The sequence below is a fragment of the Podarcis filfolensis genome, assembly GCF_964270895.1.
Source record: "Podarcis filfolensis genome assembly, chromosome: W".
NCBI classification, from domain to species: domain Eukaryota; kingdom Metazoa; phylum Chordata; class Lepidosauria; order Squamata; family Lacertidae; genus Podarcis; species Podarcis filfolensis.
The window spans coordinates 36,591,564-36,612,245 of record NC_139619.1 but is presented as its reverse complement, the minus strand read 5'-3'; the positions used below and the strand labels follow the sequence as shown (position 1 = coordinate 36,612,245).

Sequence of the window (20,682 nt, the reverse complement as noted above, 5' to 3'; positions counted from 1 at the left end):
TCATCATCATCATCATCATCATCATCATCATCATCATCACCCTATCCCTAATCCCTGTTCCTATCCCTAACCATAATAATAATAATAACCCTATCCCTATCTCTAACCCCTATACCTATCCCTAATAATAATACCCCGTGGCTCCGAACATAATAATAATAATAATAATAATAATAATAATAATAATAATAATAATAATAATTTATTCTTTATACCCTGCCCATCTGGGCGCCCGCTCGGGGCGGCTCCCATAATAATAATAATAATGATAACAACAACAACAACAACAACAACAACAACAACAACAACAACAACAACAACAACTCTATTCTGATACTGACAACCTTTGGAAGAATTAAAGGCCCCCTCCCCCCCAGGGTCCCCTTTCGCTCACCAGGTCGCGCTGATCCTCCTGGACCAAGTCCATCTTGTGGACCAGGCAGAAGACCTTGGCGTCAGGTGAGTTTTGCAAGATGGCCTCCAGGCATGACTGGTAGTAGTGCATGTCCTTCTCCAGCTCCCGACTCTCGACGTCGAAGACGTAAATCAGGACCTCGACATTGCGGAAGATGTTGTCCCTCTGGCTGGTGAAGTAGTTCTCCATGAAGGTATCCTGGCTGAGGAAACCGGGGGATAGAAATCAATTTAGGGACCCTCAGGGGTCATCCAGACAGACCTGCCGCAAGGCAGGCATCTCCCACAAAGGCTTCTGGGAAAGGAGGTGTGCCAAGTCAAAAAACCGGGTGATAATTTATCATTTATACCTTCCTCTCGCTGCTGCGCTTCTTCTTCTGACTATCTTACTAGTTGTCCATATGGTGCTGGCAGGGCCAAACCTTTCAGTGAAAAAGGGATTTTTATTATTGCAAAAAAAGGAAATCTTCCTCCGGGTGTCAATATTCAGCAAGACTGTAAATTATTCCAAAAAGGAAAACTTTCACCGCTTGTCAATATTCAGCGGATGACAGCGAGGCTGAACCTTTCTGTAAAACATTCCGAAAATGAAAACTTCCTCCACTTTTCAATATTAGGAGGATGCCAGCAAGGCTGAACCTTTCTTTTCTTAAAAAAATAAAATGATTTTTTTTTTGCCTCTCCAGCAAAGCATTCTGGGGAAAGAGTTGGGCCAGGTTGCCTTTCCAGGAAAGCATTCTGGAAAAGGAGGTGGGCAATGCTGTCCTGCTGGCTGCTGAAGGTGTCCTGCCTGAGAAAGTCAATTTTATCCCAGTTAAAAAAACAGTTTCAAATTTCAATTCTATGCCAATTAAAAACAGGTTTGACCGGTCTCAGCCGGGGAGAGCGGGATACAAATAAAACTTCTTCTTCTTCTTCTTCTTCTTCTTATTATTATTATTATTATTATTATTTATTGATTTTCCATGCTGGGGAACCGACTAATGCAATTTCATGCCATTTCATTACCAGTTTCCCACACTGGTGAGCAAATGGTGATGAAATTGAGGCCATTTCATGCAATTTTTTGTATTAAAACCAGCTGGAAATGGCTCACTTATGAAACCTCAACCTAATGTCATAATGACGTCTTTCAATCTAAGAGGAGAAGGAAAAGGGAAATTTGGGATAGAGTGGTAAAAAATAAGAGTAAATAAATGAAGCCTATGTTGTGAACATGAAGAGGATGCCAGCAAGGCTGAATCTTTCCGTAAAAATAATAATAATGGATTTTTATTATTCCCAAAAGGAAACCTTCCTCTGATGGTCAATATTAGGAGGATAACGGCAAGGCTGAACCTTTCTGTGGAAAAAAAAAAGGATTTTTTGATTTCAAAAAGTATTGTCCCTATTCAGAGGGTGCCAGGGTGTCAGCAAGGCGGAACATTTCAATTGGATTTAAATCAAGTCATAAAGAACAAGGATTTAAATGGTGAATTGAAATGGAGATTTAAATCAAATCCACCCAGGATATCAGTGTAAAAACTACTCTGGAAATTGAGGACTCCAGAAAGAAAACGTTTCTCTGCTTGTCGATATTCAGAGGAGGCCAGCAAGGCTGAGTCGTCTTGTAAAAAACCAAACCCGGGATTTTATTCTTCCAAAAAGGAAACTTCCCTCTGCTTGTCCATATTAAGAGGAAGCCAGCAAGGTTGAACCTTTCGGTAAAAAAGGATTTAATTCCTTACTGACTAGTGATCTAGATCATGATTTGATTTAAATAATAATATTAATAATAATTTTATTTATATCCCGCCCATCCGGCTGGGTTTCTCCAGACATCTGAAGGCAGCCTTGTTTAGGGAAGTCTGGCTAATTTAAATTGGGATTCGAACTGGACGAGGGGTTTAAATGGCAATTTCCATTGACTGGATTTCAAGTGGAGGCTGGGCGGCTGTCTGTCCTGGCTGCTTGTGCCAAGATTCCTGCCTGGTGGCGGGTCAGACTGGATGACCGCTGGGGGTACCTTTTGACTTGGCGAGGGGGGGGCAAGAGGTACTTACCCGCCGCAGTCCCAGAGGTTGAGGACCAGGTTGCCCAGGAAGCGGACGTGTGAGTGCTCCACATCGACTGCAAGGGGGAAAATGAGATGATGATGATGATTATTATTATCAGCAACACCAGAAGAAGAATGAGCTTGAATAAGAAGAACAAGTTGAAGAATAATAATAATAGATTATTATTCCTATTATTATCATTATTTTCATCATCATTTGGCCAAGAACAGCAGCATCAGAAAAAGAATGAGCTTGAAGAAGAACGAGCTGGAAAAAAGAGGAAGAGGAAGAAGAGATTATTATTCCTATTATTATCGTTATTTTCATCATCATTTGGAACAGAATAAATGAGAATGAGCTTGAATAAGAATGAGCTGAAAAAGAAGATGAGATTATTATTCCTATTCCTATTATTACCATTACCATTATCATCATCATCACCATTTGCCCAAGAACAGCAGCACCAGAAGAAGAATGAGCTTGAATACAGTAATAAGAACGAGCTGAAGAAGGAGGAGGAGGAGGAGGAGGGAAGAAGAGAAAAAGAAGAAGAAAATGAGATTATTATTCCTAACATAATCGTTATTTTCATTATCATTTGGCCAAGAACATCAGCACCAGAAGACGCAGAAGAATGAACTTGAATAATAAGAATGAAATGAAAAAGAAGAAAAAGCTCGTCCTTCTTTTTATTATTCTGGCACAGTTCTTTTCATAATAATAATAATAATAATAATAATAGTTTCTCTTGACAGACTGAGATGAGCAAGCGACAGCGAAGGTTGCAATGTTCTTAGTAGTAGTAATAGTAGTAGTAGTAGTAGTAGTAGTAGTAATAGTAATAACAATAACAAGAAATTGAATTAACTTGAATGAAATCGAATGAATTTGTGCTATTAAATTGAACGAATTTGAATGAAATTTAATTCACTTGAAATCGAATTAAATCAAATGAATTTTGGGGAAAACTGTAATAAAACCTGGTTCCGCCCTGCCCATTTCCCACCCCACCCCTATCTCTACCCAGCACCCTTCGTCTTACTTGTGGCGCCCAGTCGGCGGGTGTCGCGGGCGATGTAGTTGGCAAAGATGATGGACCTCATGCTGGTCTTTCCGGAGCCGCTCTTGCCCATCAGGAGAACCTGGGGAGGAAGAATAAATAAGAAGACTATTGTTGTTGTTGTTAGGGTTTAGAGAGAGAGGGACAGGAGTTAGGGATATGGTTATTATTATTATTATTAGGGATAAGGATTAGGGATAGGGTTGTTGTTGTTATTGATAGGGATTAGGGATAGGGTTGTTGTTATTATTATTATTAGGGTTAGGGATTAAGGATAGGGTTATTACTATTATTACTATTATTATTATTCTGTTGGGAGGCGCCCAGAGTGGCTGGGGAAACCCAGCCAGATGGGTGGTTTATAAATAACAAAATTATTTATTATTGAGGGTGGATTTAATTTAAATCAAATCGTTTTAAATCACAACTTTTAAATCACTCATCAGTAAGACTTGATTTAAACACTTTTTGTTTTTTCAGAAAGCTTCACCCTTGCTGGCATCCTCTGAAATTCTGAAATTATGGTGAGGTTTCATCAGTTAACAGCTTCTATTTGGACCACTTTTCTGCTGTCCTTGATTGGAAGGAGAAAAAGAATTATTTCCTTCCTAACGAAACAATTTATTTCACTAAAACGAGAACATTATAGCGCCACAATTTAAATCACGATTGAAACCACAAGTCAGTAAGACTTGATTTAAATCCTGTTTTTTGTTGGATTTTTTACAGAAAGGTTCAGGCTTGTAGGCATCCTCCTAATACTGACAACCAGAAGAAGCATTTCTTTTTGGAATAATAAAAAGGTAAAGGAGCCCCTGACCATTAGGTCCAGTCGTGACTGACTCTTGGGTTGCGCCGCTCATCTCGCTTTATTGGCCGAGGTAGCCAGTGTACAGCTTCCGGGTCATGTGGCCAGCATGACTAAACCGCTTCTGGCGAACCAGAGCAGCGCACGGAAACGCCGTTGACCTTCCCGCCGGAGCAGTACCTATTTATTTACTTGCACTTTGACGCGCTTTCGAACTGCTAGGTTGGCAGGAGCAGGGACCGAGCAACGGGAGCTCACCCCGTCGCGGGAATTCGAACCGCCAACCTTCTGATTGGCAAGTCCTAGGCTCTTGCGGGCATCCTCTGAATATAGACAATTAATGTTCATTTTTGGAATAATAAAATCCCTTTTTTACATCCCTTTTTTGTTGGCATCGTCTTAATATTGACAACCGGAAGAAGGTTTCCTTTTTGGAATAATATATTTTCAGTCTAGTTTTCATAGTTATATCCAGGGTGAATTTGATATACAGTTATCTCAAAGGTGACTGATAACTATGAAATGATGGTGAGATTTAATAAGTCAACTACTTATATTTAGACAAAGTTTTTTTGCTGTACTTGATTGGAAGGAGAAAAAACATCATTTCCTTCATAGCAATTGAAACAATTTATTTTGCCGAAACAAAAACAGGATTGCATATGTATCCATGTTTGTTAACTGATGCGCTTAAACAATTTTTTAAAAATAAAAAAAAACACTTAAGACTGAGTTTTAACACACATGAAAAACTTTAAACAAATCCTTCCTGTATTTATTTCCCCCCATTTGAACTATAAAATGGTGGTTTTCTGGAGTCAAAATGAGAGTGCCCCTTAATTTATTTCTTTTTTAAAAACTGAGTTTTAGCCCACGTGAAAATCTTTAAACAAATCCTTATTCCCTGATGAACAGCCTTTGCACTAGAGTGTAACTGAAAAGAGAAAACCTTGAGAAATATTTTTTCCTCCAAAAGCATTTCACTTTAAAAACCCAATTTAAATAAAAAAAAATCTGATTTAAATAAAAAAAATCTCATTTCTTTGTTGTTGCTTGTAAAAAAACATTGATTTTTAGCCTTCCTTCCTGTCAGATGTCCGGCTTCCGAAAACCAGAGCATTTCCTTCCGGGTTTTTTTGGCGTTTGGGAGCCAAAACGTTCCAAAATGGAGGCGTTTGGGATTCGAGGTTTAACTGTATAAGCAGCAGGCCGAGAGAAACTACAGCCCTCACCTTCTTCTTCATGGCTGAGTTTGGCATCACACGCCTGCAAGGGGAAAAAATATATATTTTATAATAATATAACAATATAATATAACACTAATAATATAATATGACCCCACACATTATCAACTTTATTACAGTGGTACCTCGGGTTAAGAACTTTATTCGTTCTGGAGGTCCGTACTTAACCTGAAGCTGTTCTTAACCTGAGGTACCACTTTAGTTAATGGGGCCTCCCGCTGCCACAGCATGATTTCTGTTCTCATCCTGAAGAAAAATTCTTAACCCAAGGTACTATTTCTGGGTTAGCGGACTATGTAACCTGAAGCGTCTGTAACCTGAGGTACCACTGTATTATTATTATTATTAATAATAATAATAATAATATTATTGAAGTCACCTGGTGTGGAAAAGGTGAGGCAAGAACAGCAGTCCCTCAGCCAGTGACGTAAGATGATGATGATGACGATAACCCTATCCCTATCTCCTATCCCTATCCCTAATAATAATAATACAGTGGTACCTCTGATTACATACTTAATTCGTTCTGGAGGTCCATTCTTAACCTGAAACTGTTCTTAACCTGAAGCACCACTTTAGCTAATGGGGCCTCCTGCTGCCGCCGCGCCCCCAGTGCACAATTTCTGTTCTCATCCTGAAGCAAAGTTCTTAACCTGAAGCATTATTTCTGGGTTAGCGGAGTCTGTAACCTGAAGCATATGTAACCTGAAGTGTATGTAACCCGAGGTACCACTGTATAAGAATAAAAGAAAAAAGATGGTCGCTGGGTGGATAGTCAAGTCTGCATGATGGGGCCACCTCCAGTGACCATGTGGCCTGATGTAAGAGGGTTCTAAAATCAGTCCTGAAAGCAGACTGATTGAGAATGACACAGGCATAGGCTTTGCTCTCCCATTAACAGGGTGAACTGAAGCAAATTCTTGCCTCCCTTTGGGCTTAGCAATATTTCCTACAGCATTCTTGTTGAAGGGCATTGGAGAGTTAGGTGAGGGTCACTTTTCTGTTTTTCCACCAAGCCCCCAGACAAGAATGCTGCAGCATAAGCCCCAAATGCTCAGTCTCATAACAAAAAATACTCAACGGAGTTAGGGCTGAGGGTAGGGGAAGTACAATCATCATCTTTCCAGTCCGCTAGAAGCTGACCCTTTTGGTCATTTTGGTCATGGAGCCAAATATCTGTTCCCAAGTTTAAAAAGTCTAAACAAGTAAAGAACAAGCTTGCCCTTTACATACAAAAGCCCTGAAATTCAGCCTATTGGGCAACTGATCATGGGGCTGGGAGGAGGGAGGTAAGGACTAGCACCTTCTCTGCCCTCCACTTCCAACAGCTACACCTGAAAGTTTCGTGATGGAGTTCTATTTGAGAAGCTGAATGTTTATAAAGGCACTTGGCCAATTTCTGCCACGGAAATTCTGAACAGAAACGCTCTGCAGGTTCAGGCCCCAAAAGAAACTGCTCTATGGTCTCTGTGTTGGGAAATGGGAACAGATCTTGCTCATCACCAACCTTCCCTCCGCAAATCAGTATCACTATGAGGCTGAACTGAACAGCTTGCTCCAGAGTTTTAAGAGGTACGTTTGTGTGGTGTAGTGGTTAAGAGCGGTGGACTCTAATCTGGTGAGCCGGGTTCGCTTCCCCGCTCCTCCACATGCAGTCTGCTGGGTGACCTTGGGCCAGTCACACTTCTCTCTGAACTCTCTCAGCCCCACCTATTTCGCAAGGTGTCTGTTCTGGGGGTGGAAGGGAAAGGAGATTTTTAGCCACTTTGAGACTCCTTAAAGTACAGAAAGCAGGATAGAAAAACCAACTCCATGAATAAGAATTCTATGGAAAAGGACCATCCCTGCCATGATGATGAAAACTATGTGTTTGGATTTTGCTGTATTATACCAACCTGTGGAATATAACAGTTCACAGATTCAAAATCTACAAAGTACTGAGTGCAAATATAACATTGAATCACAATGGTACAAAATAACTCAGCAGGCTGACATTTATCAAGAGTTAAACGAAGGTTAGTGTACTAAATATTTCCAATTCTAGATAGTGTGCTATTGGAGAAATACCATATATGATTATAAAAATCTAAAGCAAAATTATTAAAAAATATGATTTCATTTCTAGATCAGACAGAAAAGATTTCTTCTACTATATATTTCTTTCTTTATCATATACACACAAAGCTTCTATTTTTAAACAGAAAATATTTTTGTAACCTAAGGTCTATTATACAAATCCATACAGATGTTCATTTTGTTACAGTTCTGTTAAGTTGCATACAAATTATAAAGATTCCAAGTTTTGTTGATGTTCCTCCATGGGTCTATTATTTACTAAATGGGCGAGTTTTGCCATTACTGCATATTCTGATAGTTTCTCTTTCCATGCATCTATTTCAGGACATATGTCAGATTTCCGTATGTTAGCCAACACACTCTGACTGCTGTGGTCATATAACTAAATAGTTCCACTGACGATTTCACCACAGCTGAAGGAGTCATTCCCAACAGCATAGTTTGGGGGTCCAAGGCAAATTTAGGGGGGGGTACTTTTTTTGCATTGCTAAATGAACTTTCCTTCAAAACTTTTTGGTCTTTTCACAGATCCATCATAAATGGAAGAAGGTCCCTTGAGGTCTATGATATTTCCAGCAATTTCCATTCATTTCATTATTCATTTCCTGTATATCTTTCAAAGTTAAGGTTAAGAACCGCTTCAGGTTAAGAACGCGAGGTACCACTGTACTGGATTTTAAGTTACAGTAACTTCTTTTAAAGCAGCTGTCAGTATATCACACTGTATTCCACTTGTCTTCCAAAGGAACACGTGGCTCTCTCCACGTAGTGGGTTAGGTTGAGACTGCTGATCCAAAGTGATCAGTAATTTTTACGGTAATTACAATCCTGCTTTCCCTTGTACCAGCTTACCTTGACTTCAGTAAGGCCTTTGAAAAGATCCTCCATGATATTATCGCAAAAAAGCTAGTAAAATGTGGGCTAGACAAAGCTACTGTTAGGTGGATTTGTAATTGGTAGATGGGCTGAACCCAAAGAGTGCTCATCAGTGGCTCATTTTCATCCTGGAAAGAAATGACTAGTGGGGTTCCACAAGGTTCTGTCCTGGGCCTGGTGCTATTCAGTATTTTTATAAATGATTTGGATGATGGAATAGAGGGCATGCTAATCAAATTTGCAGATAACACCAAACTGGGAGGGATTGCTAATACACCAGAGGACAGGGTCAGAATTCAAAATGACCTGAATAGCCTAGAGAGCTGGGCCAAAACCAACAATATGGGGTTCAATAGGGAGAAATGTAAGATACTACACCTGGATAGAAAAAATGAAATGCAGAGTTGGGGGACACTTGGCTTGACAACAGTACCTGTGAAAGGGATCTGGGAGTCTTAGTCGACCACAAGCTGAACATGAGTCAACAGTGTGATGTGGCAGCTAAGAACGCCAATGCGATTCTGGGCTGCATCAATAGGAGTATAGTGTCTGGATCAAGCGAAGGAATGCTACCACACTATTCTGGTTGGACAGACCACATCTGAAATACTGTGTCCAGTTCTGGGCACCACAGTTGAAGGAGGTTATTGTCAAGCTGGAGCATGTCCAGAGGAGGGTGACCAAAATGTAAAAGGTCTGGGATCCAAGCCCTATGAGGAGAGATTTAGGGAGCTGGATTTGTTTAGTCTAGAGAAGAGAAGATTAAGGGGTGACATGATAGCCATGTTTAAATATTTGAAGGGATGTCATGTTGAAGAGGGAGCAAGATTGTTTTCTGCTGTTCTAGAGACTAGGATGCAGAATAATGGATTCAAACTATGGGAAAAGGGATTCCACCTAAACATTAAGAACAACTTTCTGACAGTAAGGGCTGTTGGACAGTGGAATACTCCACCTTGGAGAGTGGTGGAGTCTCCTTCTTTGGAGATTTTTAAGTGGAGGCTGGCTGGCCATCTGTCAGGAGTGCTTTGCTTGTGTGTTCCAGGATGACAGGGGGTTAGACTAGATGGCCCTTGTGGTCTCTTCCAGCTCTATGAGTTTATGAGTCTATGACACTAGCTAGTACACTGCACTGTTCCATTAGATAGATATTGTTGCTATTTTTTAAGCTAAAGGTTATGTATAGCTGGCATCTATTAAGTTTTTGAGCCAGCGCGGTGTAGTGGTTAAGAGCGGTGGACTCGTAATCTGGGGAGCAGGGTTCGCTTCCCCGCTCCTCCACATGCAGTCTCAAAGCATCTCACAATCTCCTTTCCCTTCCTCCCCCACAACAGACACCCTGTGAGGTGGGTGGGGCTGAGAGACTTCAGAGAGAACTGTGACTAGCCCAAGGTCACCCAGCAGCTGCATGTGGAGGAGCGGAGAAGCGAACCCAGCTCACCAGATTATGAGTCCACCACTCATAACCACCACACCACACCTGAAGTGCCTTTTCCAGTTGTCAATAATGCTCTGTTGTTATCTTTTTTGAAACATTAGTGTTATGGTGGCACCTAAAGCCGGAAATATCTTCCTAAAAGATAAGACAAATGTTTAGGAAAAGTTGTTATGAAAGGAGGAATGAAGAATGTAAGTTCAGCATATAATTCTCTGCATTATGCTTTCAGGTCTCCATATGATGAGCATGTGGACAGACAGAGGAGAAGGCTGCATGAGGCTGATAGTTAATTGCAGAGCAACCTCTGCAAAAGAAAGTTGTGCACATTTGATCTTTGTGACTGTTAAGTAAATGTTTAAATTATAGTTTTTTAATATCCAACCCAAGCTCTGACTTTCTCACTTCTCCCTTCACCTGTGTGTATCCTGCTAGTTCTATCCATTTCGCCTTTCTCTTGACACAAACGTATATAAAATTATACAGGAAAATGTTAAATGATCAGCTTTAATGCAGTGTCTCTGTCTCTACCTTTCTGTGCAATTGCTCAATAATGTCACTAAGAAAGCTCTATATATTGGAGTGGTCTCTTTTATTGGAATAATTTCCCAAAGTTAATTCTAAAGGGGTGCATAAGACCAGTGGGCCAGAATTTTTGTCCAAATAATATTTTTATTTTTTTCCTGTGGCCATCACTAAATCTTCATGCAGTTAACTCCACAGTTTAATCTCTCATGGAGTAAAGTGGCACTTCCTTTTACTGGGTGCCCCGGAGGTCAGTATTATGGGAGAGGGACGAAAAGTTCTCTCTATCCACTTTATCTTCTTAAATTTTTAAACCTCTATCATGTCTGCTCCCCACTTAGTCACCTTTTATAGACTGAACATTTCCAAGCTCTTCAGCCTTTTCTCAAAGGAAAAGCACTGTTACCCCTTAATTGTTTGGTTGCCCAATTCTAGATGTAAGAGCAATCTGGTTGCCACATCTATCACCCTGTTGATCACCAGGGTTGATTTGGCTGATCAGACTCGCAAGAAATGTGTCTGCCATCTCCATCGCTGTGCATCCCTCCCTATGCCACACACTCCATGGAAGAAAACGACCATCCCACACAGAACGAGAACACCCTCTTCTGCACTTTCCCCAGCTATGCCAAAACTGTACACAGTATTTCAAATGGGACCACACTATAGAACTGTACAGGGACATTACAATACTGACCATTTCATTTTCAGTTCCTTTTTCAATAGTCTCCAGCACGGAATTTGGTTTACCAACATAGTCACTATACTGCTCAGCACTAATTCCAGATCATGCATGAATAAATGAAATAATAGCAGTTCTGATCCTTGTGGGACCCAACTGCTCACTTTCTTTCACTGAGAGAACTGTCCATTTGTTCCAATTTCCTGTCGCTTGACCAATTTGTAATCCCCCAGTGGGCCCAATCTTTGGTCCCATGGCTGGTAAGATTACTCTCAGTAGTCTGGTGAGGTTTCTAATCAAAAACCCCTTTGGTAGTCTAAGCATATCATGTCTAACAGCTCACCCTCATGCAGGTGCTTGTAACTCTTCTCAAGGAACTCCAAAATGTTGGTGAGCAGGACTTCCTTTTGCAGGAAAGCTATGGAATGCACATGATATTTCAAACAGTGGCTCATTACGCACTCACCCTTGTGGTGGGTGACTGCGGGTCCTCTGCACCCTCCCAGTGCAGACAATCAAAAAGGGACAAGAGCAAGTGCAAGGATTGTTGATGAAAGGGGATCTCTTCTGATTAAGTATATCTCATGGCCTGTGGGAATGGGAATTATCAGAAGTTTCTGAGGCATATGACATCACATTAAAAATCAGGTGCAACCACCACTTAGTCCTGTTATAAGGCAATTGAGGAAAAGCAATATTCTAGCATTGCAAAAGAATGCAAGTATGCCATCAGTTCTATGGGCAAATCGAGACTGCGAAACACAAGATTGCCACAGGGACTTGCAGCAGGGCAGCAGTTGTGACCTCCTTGTGGGAAAAGCACCACGGGGGCCAAATCTGGACTGGTACCACAGTGAAAGGGGAGAATGGGCTTCAGCCTTCGCCCTGGCCCTTTTTCAACAACAACAACAACAACAACAACAATTCTTATTGTTTATTAGATTTTTAAGCTGCTCTCCTCACCAAAGTGGGCTCAGAGCAGTGTACAACATCAGAAATTCAATAAAATAGATAGATTAAAAGACAATTCGACTCCAATAACTGAGGCACCCTGACTACCAGCTACTAGCCCAGCAAGGGGAAGGATAAAAGGGGAAGAGGGAAAGGACCAACAGGAAGAGGGAAAGAGTGAGAAGAAAATAAAAAGGGAAGGGGAAGGGGAAGGGGAAGGGGAAGGGGAAGGGGAAGGGAAAGGGAAAGGGAAAGGGAAAGGGAAAGGGAAAAATAAAACCATTGCTGCCCTCAACCTTAGGACTGGTGAAACAACTCGGTCTTAAAAGCACTACAGAACTGAGATCCTCTTCTTCTTCTTCTTTTCTTCTGCGATCACTCGTAGCCGAGTAAGATTGTCTTCCATAAACACGGTTTTAACAATGAGTCCGTAAGTGACTGTGGAGGCCAATTCTGGACCCACATGTCCTTCCACAGTGGGGACATTGGTTCCTGGGCAGGAGTTGATCATGGTGTGGATTTGCCAAGCGTGCCTTCCTCTTAGCACGTTTCTCCCTTGTGTCCTGAGTTTGAGTGTCTTCAAAGTCCATGACACCTTTGGTAAAGGCTATTCTCCAACTGGAGCGCTCGCAGGCCGGCATTTCCCAGTTGTCGGTGTTTATACTACATTTTTAAAGATTTGCCTTGAGACAGTCTTTAAACCTCTTTCGTTGACCACCAGCATTACGCTTTCCATTTTTAAGTTTGGAATAGAGTAGTTGCTTTGGAAGATGATGATCAGGCATCGGCACAACATGACCAGTCTAACGAAGTTGATGTTGAAGAATCATTGCTTCAACACTGGTGATCTTTGCTTCATCTAGTACACTGATATTAGTTTGCCTGTCTCCCCAAGTGATGTGTAAAATTTTTCGGAGACCCCGTTGATGGAATCTTTCAAGAAGTTGGAGAAAGCCGCAGTTGCAATCGGGAGAAAGCCACAGTTGCAGAGCTCAGGCGATGCTGGATTTCGGCATCAATGTTGGCCCTTGTGGAAAGATAACTGCCTAGGTAGGAGAAGTGATCGACATTTTCCAATGTTACACCACTGAGTTGGATTTGTGGCGCTGCAGAGGGGTTATTTTGTACTCATTGGTGCAGCGCTTTGGTTTTTTGGATGTTGAACAACAGGCCAAGCTTTTCGTAAGCTCCTGTGAAGATATTTAGGATGGTTTGGAGGTCATCCTTCCGAGTGTGCACACAATACATTGTCATCAGCATACTGAAGCTCTATGATGGAAGTTACAGTAACCTTACTCTTTGCTTTCAGCCTGCTCAGATTGAAGAGCTTTCTTTCCATCTGTTCGATATATGATTTCTACCCCAGTGGGGAATGTCCCTTCGACAAAGTGTAGGATCATGGCAATGAAAATAATGAATAGAGTTGGGTCAATAACACAACCCTGTTTAACACCTGATCCCACTGTGAATGGTTCACTTTGAGAGCCATTGTTATCCACGATTGTTGCTGTCATATTATCATGGAGGAGCCGAAAGTTTACAAATTCATCTGGGCAGCCAATTTTCAGAAGGACAGTCCACAGGGCATTACGATTTACAGCGTCGAAAGCCTTAGTCAGATCAAGAAATGCCATATACAGGGGTTGGTTTTGATCTCTGCATTTTTCCTGAAGTTGTCGAGCTGTGAAAATCATGTCCACTGTCCCCCTAGAAGGCCGAAAACCATTTTGGGATTCAGGAAGGGTCACCTCGGATATTGTTAAGAGACGGTTTGCTAAGATCCTTACAAGAATTTTGCCGGCCACAGCTAATAGAGAGATGCCTCGATAGTTTCCGCAATCAGTTCTGTCACCTTTTTTAAAGAGATTGATAATTTTGGCATCCCTGAAGTCTGCTGGGATCGCTTCTCTTTCCCAGATTTTTTTGATGAGCTTGTGAAGTTGTTGCGTAAGTTCAATTCCACCCACTTTGAAGATTTCAGCAGGTATCTCATCAGGTCCACTGGCTTTGTTGTTTTTCACTTGGTTAATAGCTGTACACAACTCTCCCAGATTTGGAAATACTGCAAGCTCATCTCTAATTTGTTTTTGTGGGATTTGTGAGAGGACCTCAGCAGCTATGGGGGAGCTGCGGTTAAGGAGATGTTGGTAGTGTCCTTTCCAGCACAGTACAATAGTTTACCGTACTTTTCGGACCATAACACTCAGTCCCCCCCCAAAAAAGATAAAGGGAAATGTGTGTGCGCGTTATGGAGCGAATGCAGGCGGAAGGAGCCGCTCTTGCTGGCTTTTCGGCAGCCTCTCTTCCTCCGTTGCTGGGAAGCCGGCAATAGCTCTTGCCTGCTTGCCTGCTCTATGGCTTTTCGGCAGCCTCTCCTCCTCCGTCGCTGGGAAGCCGGCAACAGCTGAGCGCAGCGTGTCTGCCTGCTTGCCTGCTCTATGGCTTTTAGGCAGCCTCTCCTCTCCTCCTCCGTCGCTGGGAAGCCGGCAACAGCTGAGCGCAGCGTGTCTGCCTGCTTGCCTGTTCTATGGCTTTTCGGCGAGGTGGGAGAAGAGAGGCAGCTCGGAAGCCGGCAACAGCTGAGCGTGTGTAAAAGCCAAGGTCGGAGAAGGAAGACAGCCTCTCTTTCTCAGTGTCTGCCTGCTCTATGGCTCTCCCTTACACACATGTAAGTGGCTCTTACTCTGCTTTCTTTACAATGAGCCAGAAGGAGGGACGAAGAGGGCATCCCCTTCCGTCCATCCCCCAGCACCTCACCGGTAAATTCAAACAAAGCGGCTTACAAGGCTCGCGTCCCTGCGTCTCCTCCTCCTCTTTTTGCTCTCGTTCGAGGCAAGGCAGCTGCACAAATGTGAGTTCCCCCTCTCTCTTCCTTCCCTCCCTCCCTCTTCCAACTTCAAACAATATTGGGGGGCAGCCAGGTAAGCCCCACCTCACATACCACAATGGGGGGTGGGGGATGACTCCCTCAAATATTTAATGGGGGGGGTGAAGGCACCTAGGCCCATAGGAGTTGGCTGCTTTGCCTAGGACAAATGTGAGCTCTCCCTCCCTCTTCCAACTTCAATAAAATATTGGGGGGGGGCAGGTACAGGTAAGCCCCATCTCACAGACTGCAATGATCTCAAGACAAAGTGCATGCACACTGGTACCTTATATGAATGGCAGTGCCCATCAGCATGGGGGGAGGATGACTCCCTCAAATATTAATGGGGGGGAAAGGCACCTAGGCCTATAGGAGTTGGCTGCTTTGCCTAGGAGAAATGTGAGCTCCCCCCCTCTCTTCCTTCATCACTGTATTGGAGATACCATACATTACTGACAGTTCCTTCATCATTTTCTTGCAGAAAACTGTATTTTCTTGCAGAAAACCTCCCCCGTTCTGATAAGGATGATAAAGCAGAGAAGACTAGCATATAAGATTCCTTTTAAACTAGAGGTAGTAAAATATGCTAAAGAGCATGGAAACAGAGCAGCAGAGAGACATTTTGGGCCACCTCCAACAAAAAGAATGATAAGAGATTGGAGGAAACAGGAGGATCAGCTGCAAAAAGCAGATAAAAATAAGCACACTTTTCGTGGCCATGCTGCAAAGTGGCCACAGTTGGACGTGGCCATGAAAGAATGGATCACACATCACCGGAATAATGGCTTCACAGTCTCCACAAAAATGATAATATATGAAGCCAAACACATTGCTTTAGAGAAAGGCATTCATGATTTTACTGGCTCACCATCATGGTGCTACAGATTTATGAAGCGATGTGGCCTTGCTATGCGCACGAAAACTAGAATTGCACAAAAAATGCCAGAAGAATATGAATCTAAGATTCTGTCTTTTCATAAATTTGTAATTGATGCTAGGAAGAGAAATGGATTTGAAATTGGCCAGATTGGGAATGTGGATGAAGTCCCGCTAACCTTTGATGTGCCATCTAATAGGACTGTTGATCTGAAAGGTGCTAAAACTATTGCTGTGAAAACCTCCGGACATGAGAAAACCCATTACACGGTTGTGTTGTCTTGCTGTGCAGACGGCACCAAATTGCCACCCATGTTAATTTTCAAAAGGAAAACATTTCCAAAACAAGTGATTCCATGAGGAATTGTTGTACATGTTCATGAGAAAGGATGGATGGACGAAAATGGAATGAGAGTATGGGTTGAAAAAGTGTGGTCCAAACATCCTGGAGGGCTTTTGAAAAAACCTGCCTTATTAGTACTGGACCAGTTTAGAGCACATATTAGCGAAACTACAAAAAAGTGCTTTAAAGAAGCGAAGACTCATCTAGCTGTAATTCCTGGAGGTCTTACCAGCCAGTTGCAACCTCTCGACGTTTCCATCAACAAGCCATTTAAGGTCTTTATGCGAGAAGAGTGGAACAAATGGATAAAAAGGTAAAGGTACCCCTGCCCGTACGGGCCAGTCGTGACCGACTCTAGGGTTGTGCGCTCATCTCACTCTAGAGGCCGGGAGCCGGCGCCGTCTGAAGACACTTCCGGGTCACGTGGCCAGCATGACGAAGCTGCTCTGGCGAGCCTGCACCAGCGCAGCACATGGAAACGCCGTTTACCTTCCCACTATAAAGCGGTACCTATTTATCTACTTGCACTTAAGGGTGCTTTCGAACTGCTAGGTGGGCAGGAGCTGGGACCGAATGACGGGAACTCACCCCGCCGCGGGGATTCCAACTGCCGACCATACGATCGGCAAGTCCTAGGCACTGAGCTTTTACCCACAGCGCCACCCGCGTCTCTAATGGACAAATGGATGGCTGCTGGTAATCATGATCTGACACCTACTGGACGAATGAAGAGGCCCACTATCACTCAAGTTTGTGAATGGGTGAAAACATCATGGCACTCGGTGAAGGAGGAAATCGTTGCACAGTCATTCAAAAAATGTGGCATTAGCAATGGTTTGGATGCAAAAGAAGATGGCATTTTACATGAAGATGGTGAAGAAAGTGATGCCAGTGATTGTGAGCAGCTGAACTTCATAAATTCTGACTCTAGCACTGATGAGTTCTTGGGGTTCACAGAAGACTAGAAGAGTACTCGAACCTAAAATTCTCTCCTCATTTGTTAATGACAGTGATGATGGTTCTTAATGCCACTGTTGACTGCTGTTCACTTTACATGGTTGTAATATGATTCTGATATACCGGTTGTTTATTAAATAGTTTAGTACAACATTTGATTCAGAATATTTTTTTTCTTGTTTTCCTCCTCTAAAAACTACGTGCGTGTTATGGTCAGGTGCGTGTTAGAGAGCGAAAAATACGGTATTTATCTTTTAGAAGTGTGGTACCATCTGCTGAGCATAGGGGGCATATGCCATGATTTATTGGTCCATAGATGGTCTTTGCGGCCTTAAAGAAACTCTGTGCATCATGAGTGTCGGCTAAGTACTGGATATCTTGAGCTTTTTTTTATCCACCAGGTGTTTTTTAGTTCTCTGGTTCTTAGCATTGGCATAGGTTTTTTTCTTGGTGGCCCAGTTTCTATCTCTTTGCTAGATCTGAAATGTCTTCCCTTTCTTGTCAATCATGCGTTCAATCTCAATGTCATTCTCATCAAACCAGTCCTGGTGTTTCTTGGTTTGGTATCCAATAGTTTGTTCACAGGCTGCAATAATGGATATTTTTAGTTTGGTCCAGTGTTCCTCGATGTTATCAGGGAATTCTGAAAGTAGATGGTCCTTAAGAATCGTTTGGAAGCAATCCAGCTTAATGGGATCTTGAAGGGCTTGAGTGTTCATTTTGTGCCTTGGTTTCCTTCCTTGAAGCCTGTGTCGAGGTATAATCTTGATAGCCATCATGAAGCGTATTAGTCGGTGATCTGTCCAGCAGTCGTCAGCGCCCATCATAGCTCTGGTAAGGAGCACATCATGTCGATCTTTAGCACGGACAATAACATAGTCTAAGAGGTGCCAGTGGTTTGACCGAGGATGCCTCTATGAAGTTAAAAAAAAAAAATTATGTCAAAAGAGTGTGTTGGTAATAACAAGGTTGTGCGCTGCACATATCGTCAAAAGTAAGATTCCGTTCTGGTTGCTGTTGCCAACTCCTTCTTTCCCAATAGTCCCAGGCCACAGATCAAAATCTCGCCCAACTCCTGCATTAAAATCACCCTGGAGGATAAATTTATCTTCCTTAGGCGTCTCTGATAGGATGGTATCCAGCTGAGAGTAAAATTTTTCTTTAATGTCTTCATCGGCATCCAGCGTTGGTGCATAAGCACTTATAATAGTAGCCTGTTGTTTTTTTGTGAGCTTTATTCGAAGGGTTGAGAGTCACTCATTAATGCCAGGAGGGACTTCTGACAGGAGCTTCACAAGGTCGTTTTTCATAGCGAAGCCTACCCATGTATTCAATGTTCTTGCTCAGATAGACCTTTCCAGAAGAATGTGTTGCCTCCTTTTTCTTCCTTCAGTTGTCCCTCGCCTGCTCTTCAAGAGTCTTGAAGCGCTGCAATATCGATGTTAAAACGTCACAGCTTTCTTGCAATGATGGCAGTTCTGCATTTAGGACGTTCGCTGTCTGTGTTATCTGACAAAGTCCATATATTCCATGTTCCAAAGTTCAATTGTATTTTACAACCCCTGGGTGGTGACCCCACTGGGCACGGTAATCCAGTCAGGGAAAAAGGGAGGCAGACGATGTTTAGGGCACCTTTTCTAGCCCCTCCCCCTTTTCGGGGTGAGCAGAGTAGATCCTAAAAAGGGCTGCTCAGTCATGGATACAGCTGCCAAGCGGCTCAACTGCCTCGTTCCTTGAGTCAGAACGACTGAATCTGTATCCACCGCCCATGTGCCGGTTCATGACTAGGGGCTTCCAGATTTCACAATCCTGCCCCTGTAACCTTTTGCCGATTGCCATGGGACTTTTGGGGCTTGGATTGGGTTTTTGGAAGACGCCTGTGTGTGAATTTGTTTTATGTGTGTAGATCAGTGCACGCTGACCAACGCACAGTCTTCGCAGTAGGGTTCTGTTCCGATGAGTAGTCACAACGAATTGCTAGATCCTAACTGCTGCAGCCTTTATCTGCCATCACAGCCGTTGTAACATACCGCTTGTTATCATCCACCTGTTCTGCCGTTGAGGACTTCTTCGAGCATTCTTTGTCTAGCTTCTTCCCTGTTATGTACTAAACTTGGATCCTAGAACAATAGGCAAGTAGGATCCTAGAATGCAAGAACTGATTGGCTTGCAGGAAAAGACCAATCAGGCTCCAGGAGGCAAGCAGAATCATACGGGACTCATTGTGTAAATAATGTATATAAAAGCCTGAGGTTTGGGGGGCAATTCAATCACTGTTTTACAAGCTGCAATAAAGAGCATGAAATCACTACAGGACTCTGAGCATATTTCATTCCCTTTGACGCTACTGCCTTGGGTGACCCTGCTGGGAGTACAAGATTCCCAACGGCTTCGCTCACAAGGGTCATAGGAATGTGCAAGCCCACTCACCTCAACAAGGTGATGATCCACTGAGTGAGAGAACTGAGATAGATTGCACTGAGCCCTGGTCTCATTAGACAAAGCATTCCACCAAAAAGGCTCTGGCTCTGGTTGAGGACAGCTGGATATGTTTTGGGCCAGGGAACACCAGTAGGGATTGGACTTCCAGTTGGTCGCCCGTTATGGCGGACAGGAGCTCTTTTGCAGAAAGGGCACTGGTGCTTTGAAGGCAGGGGAGAACCGCTAGAGCGCTGTGGTACCCTGAAAAACCCTCAGATTGAGCATTCTGAGGACCTGGTGTTCCTGCGGGTGTCTGGAACGACTCCCCCGCTCCCCAGTAAGCTCCAAAAAGAGCGCCGAGTGCGAGTGGGGTTGGAGACGGAGGCACTTGGGAATCGACTCGCTCCCTTCATTGCACGAAGCTCTGAGTCTGGCGATCGTGAGCGGCCAATTCCTCCAAAGAAAATTTGATTTCAAATTCGTGAGTAAAAGAATAAAAATTTGATTTATCAATTTGGAAGGAAAGGGATTCAAAAAACGGAGGTTGATCCCTTCCGCTGAATGAAAGTGAAAGCAGCCAACGTAACTGAAAGCCGCAACTTAAAACTTCTTTTTTTCAGAAAACTTTCAAGTAAACTTAGATTCCCCCTTCTAGCAGGGGGTAAAAGATTAAAAACTAATTTCCCTGCAGAAGACTGCTTGAACTGTTGTATCTTCTTTGTGGAAGCGGACCACCTAGTGGGGGGAGGCTAGGCTCTATTGTGACATCATAAAGGAATCGGATACTTTCAACTTGCGTTTTCCTCTTTCGGAAAAACAAAGTAACTTCAGCTGCCAGAACCCTAAAATTACTATTAACAGTATCTTTACCCTTGGATACAAATTATAACTTTGAAACTAAACTCTTGGGAACTCAGTTAAAAGAGTAAAGAAAGGATAAAAAAGATGAGGAAAGGAGAGACTGTTATTTTGCAGTGGGGCTATTGGAGAGGCTGGGGAGAGAACTTGTTTGCTCCACTATCTCCCCCTTGTGACTGAGGCCGACCTTGGGAAAATAAAAAATAAAAAAGTATGGATGGGGGAGACAAAGGAGAGAAGGCAGAAAGACCAGA

At 42.9% G+C, this 20,682-nt stretch overlaps 1 protein-coding gene and 1 long non-coding RNA gene across 3 annotated transcripts in view; one reads left to right on the top strand and one right to left on the bottom strand.

Annotated features, from left to right (window-relative positions):
• Nucleotides 1-20,682, top strand: part of LOC310753909 — a 395,356-nt gene that overhangs the window by 23,896 nt on the left and 350,778 nt on the right. The gene's annotated exons all lie outside the window — the stretch shown is intronic.
• The window catches only part of LOC310753899 (ras-related GTP-binding protein A-like), a 48,867-nt gene that overhangs the window by 13,021 nt on the left and 15,164 nt on the right, over nt 1-20,682 (bottom strand). Inside the window, exons 2-6 of one of the 2 annotated variants that reach the window (XM_083595247.1) lie at nt 5,551-5,584; nt 3,493-3,592; nt 2,457-2,523; nt 765-836; nt 395-617 (exon numbers count right to left, since the gene is read on the bottom strand). In XM_083595247.1, coding sequence (XP_083451373.1) covers nt 395-617; nt 765-836; nt 2,457-2,523; nt 3,493-3,592; nt 5,551-5,577 — 489 coding nt within the window. In that variant the 5' untranslated portion in view covers nt 5,578-5,584. The remainder of the gene's footprint in view (nt 1-394; nt 618-764; nt 837-2,456; nt 2,524-3,492; nt 3,593-5,550; nt 5,585-20,682) is intronic. The other variant, XM_083595248.1, reaches the window with a different exon arrangement.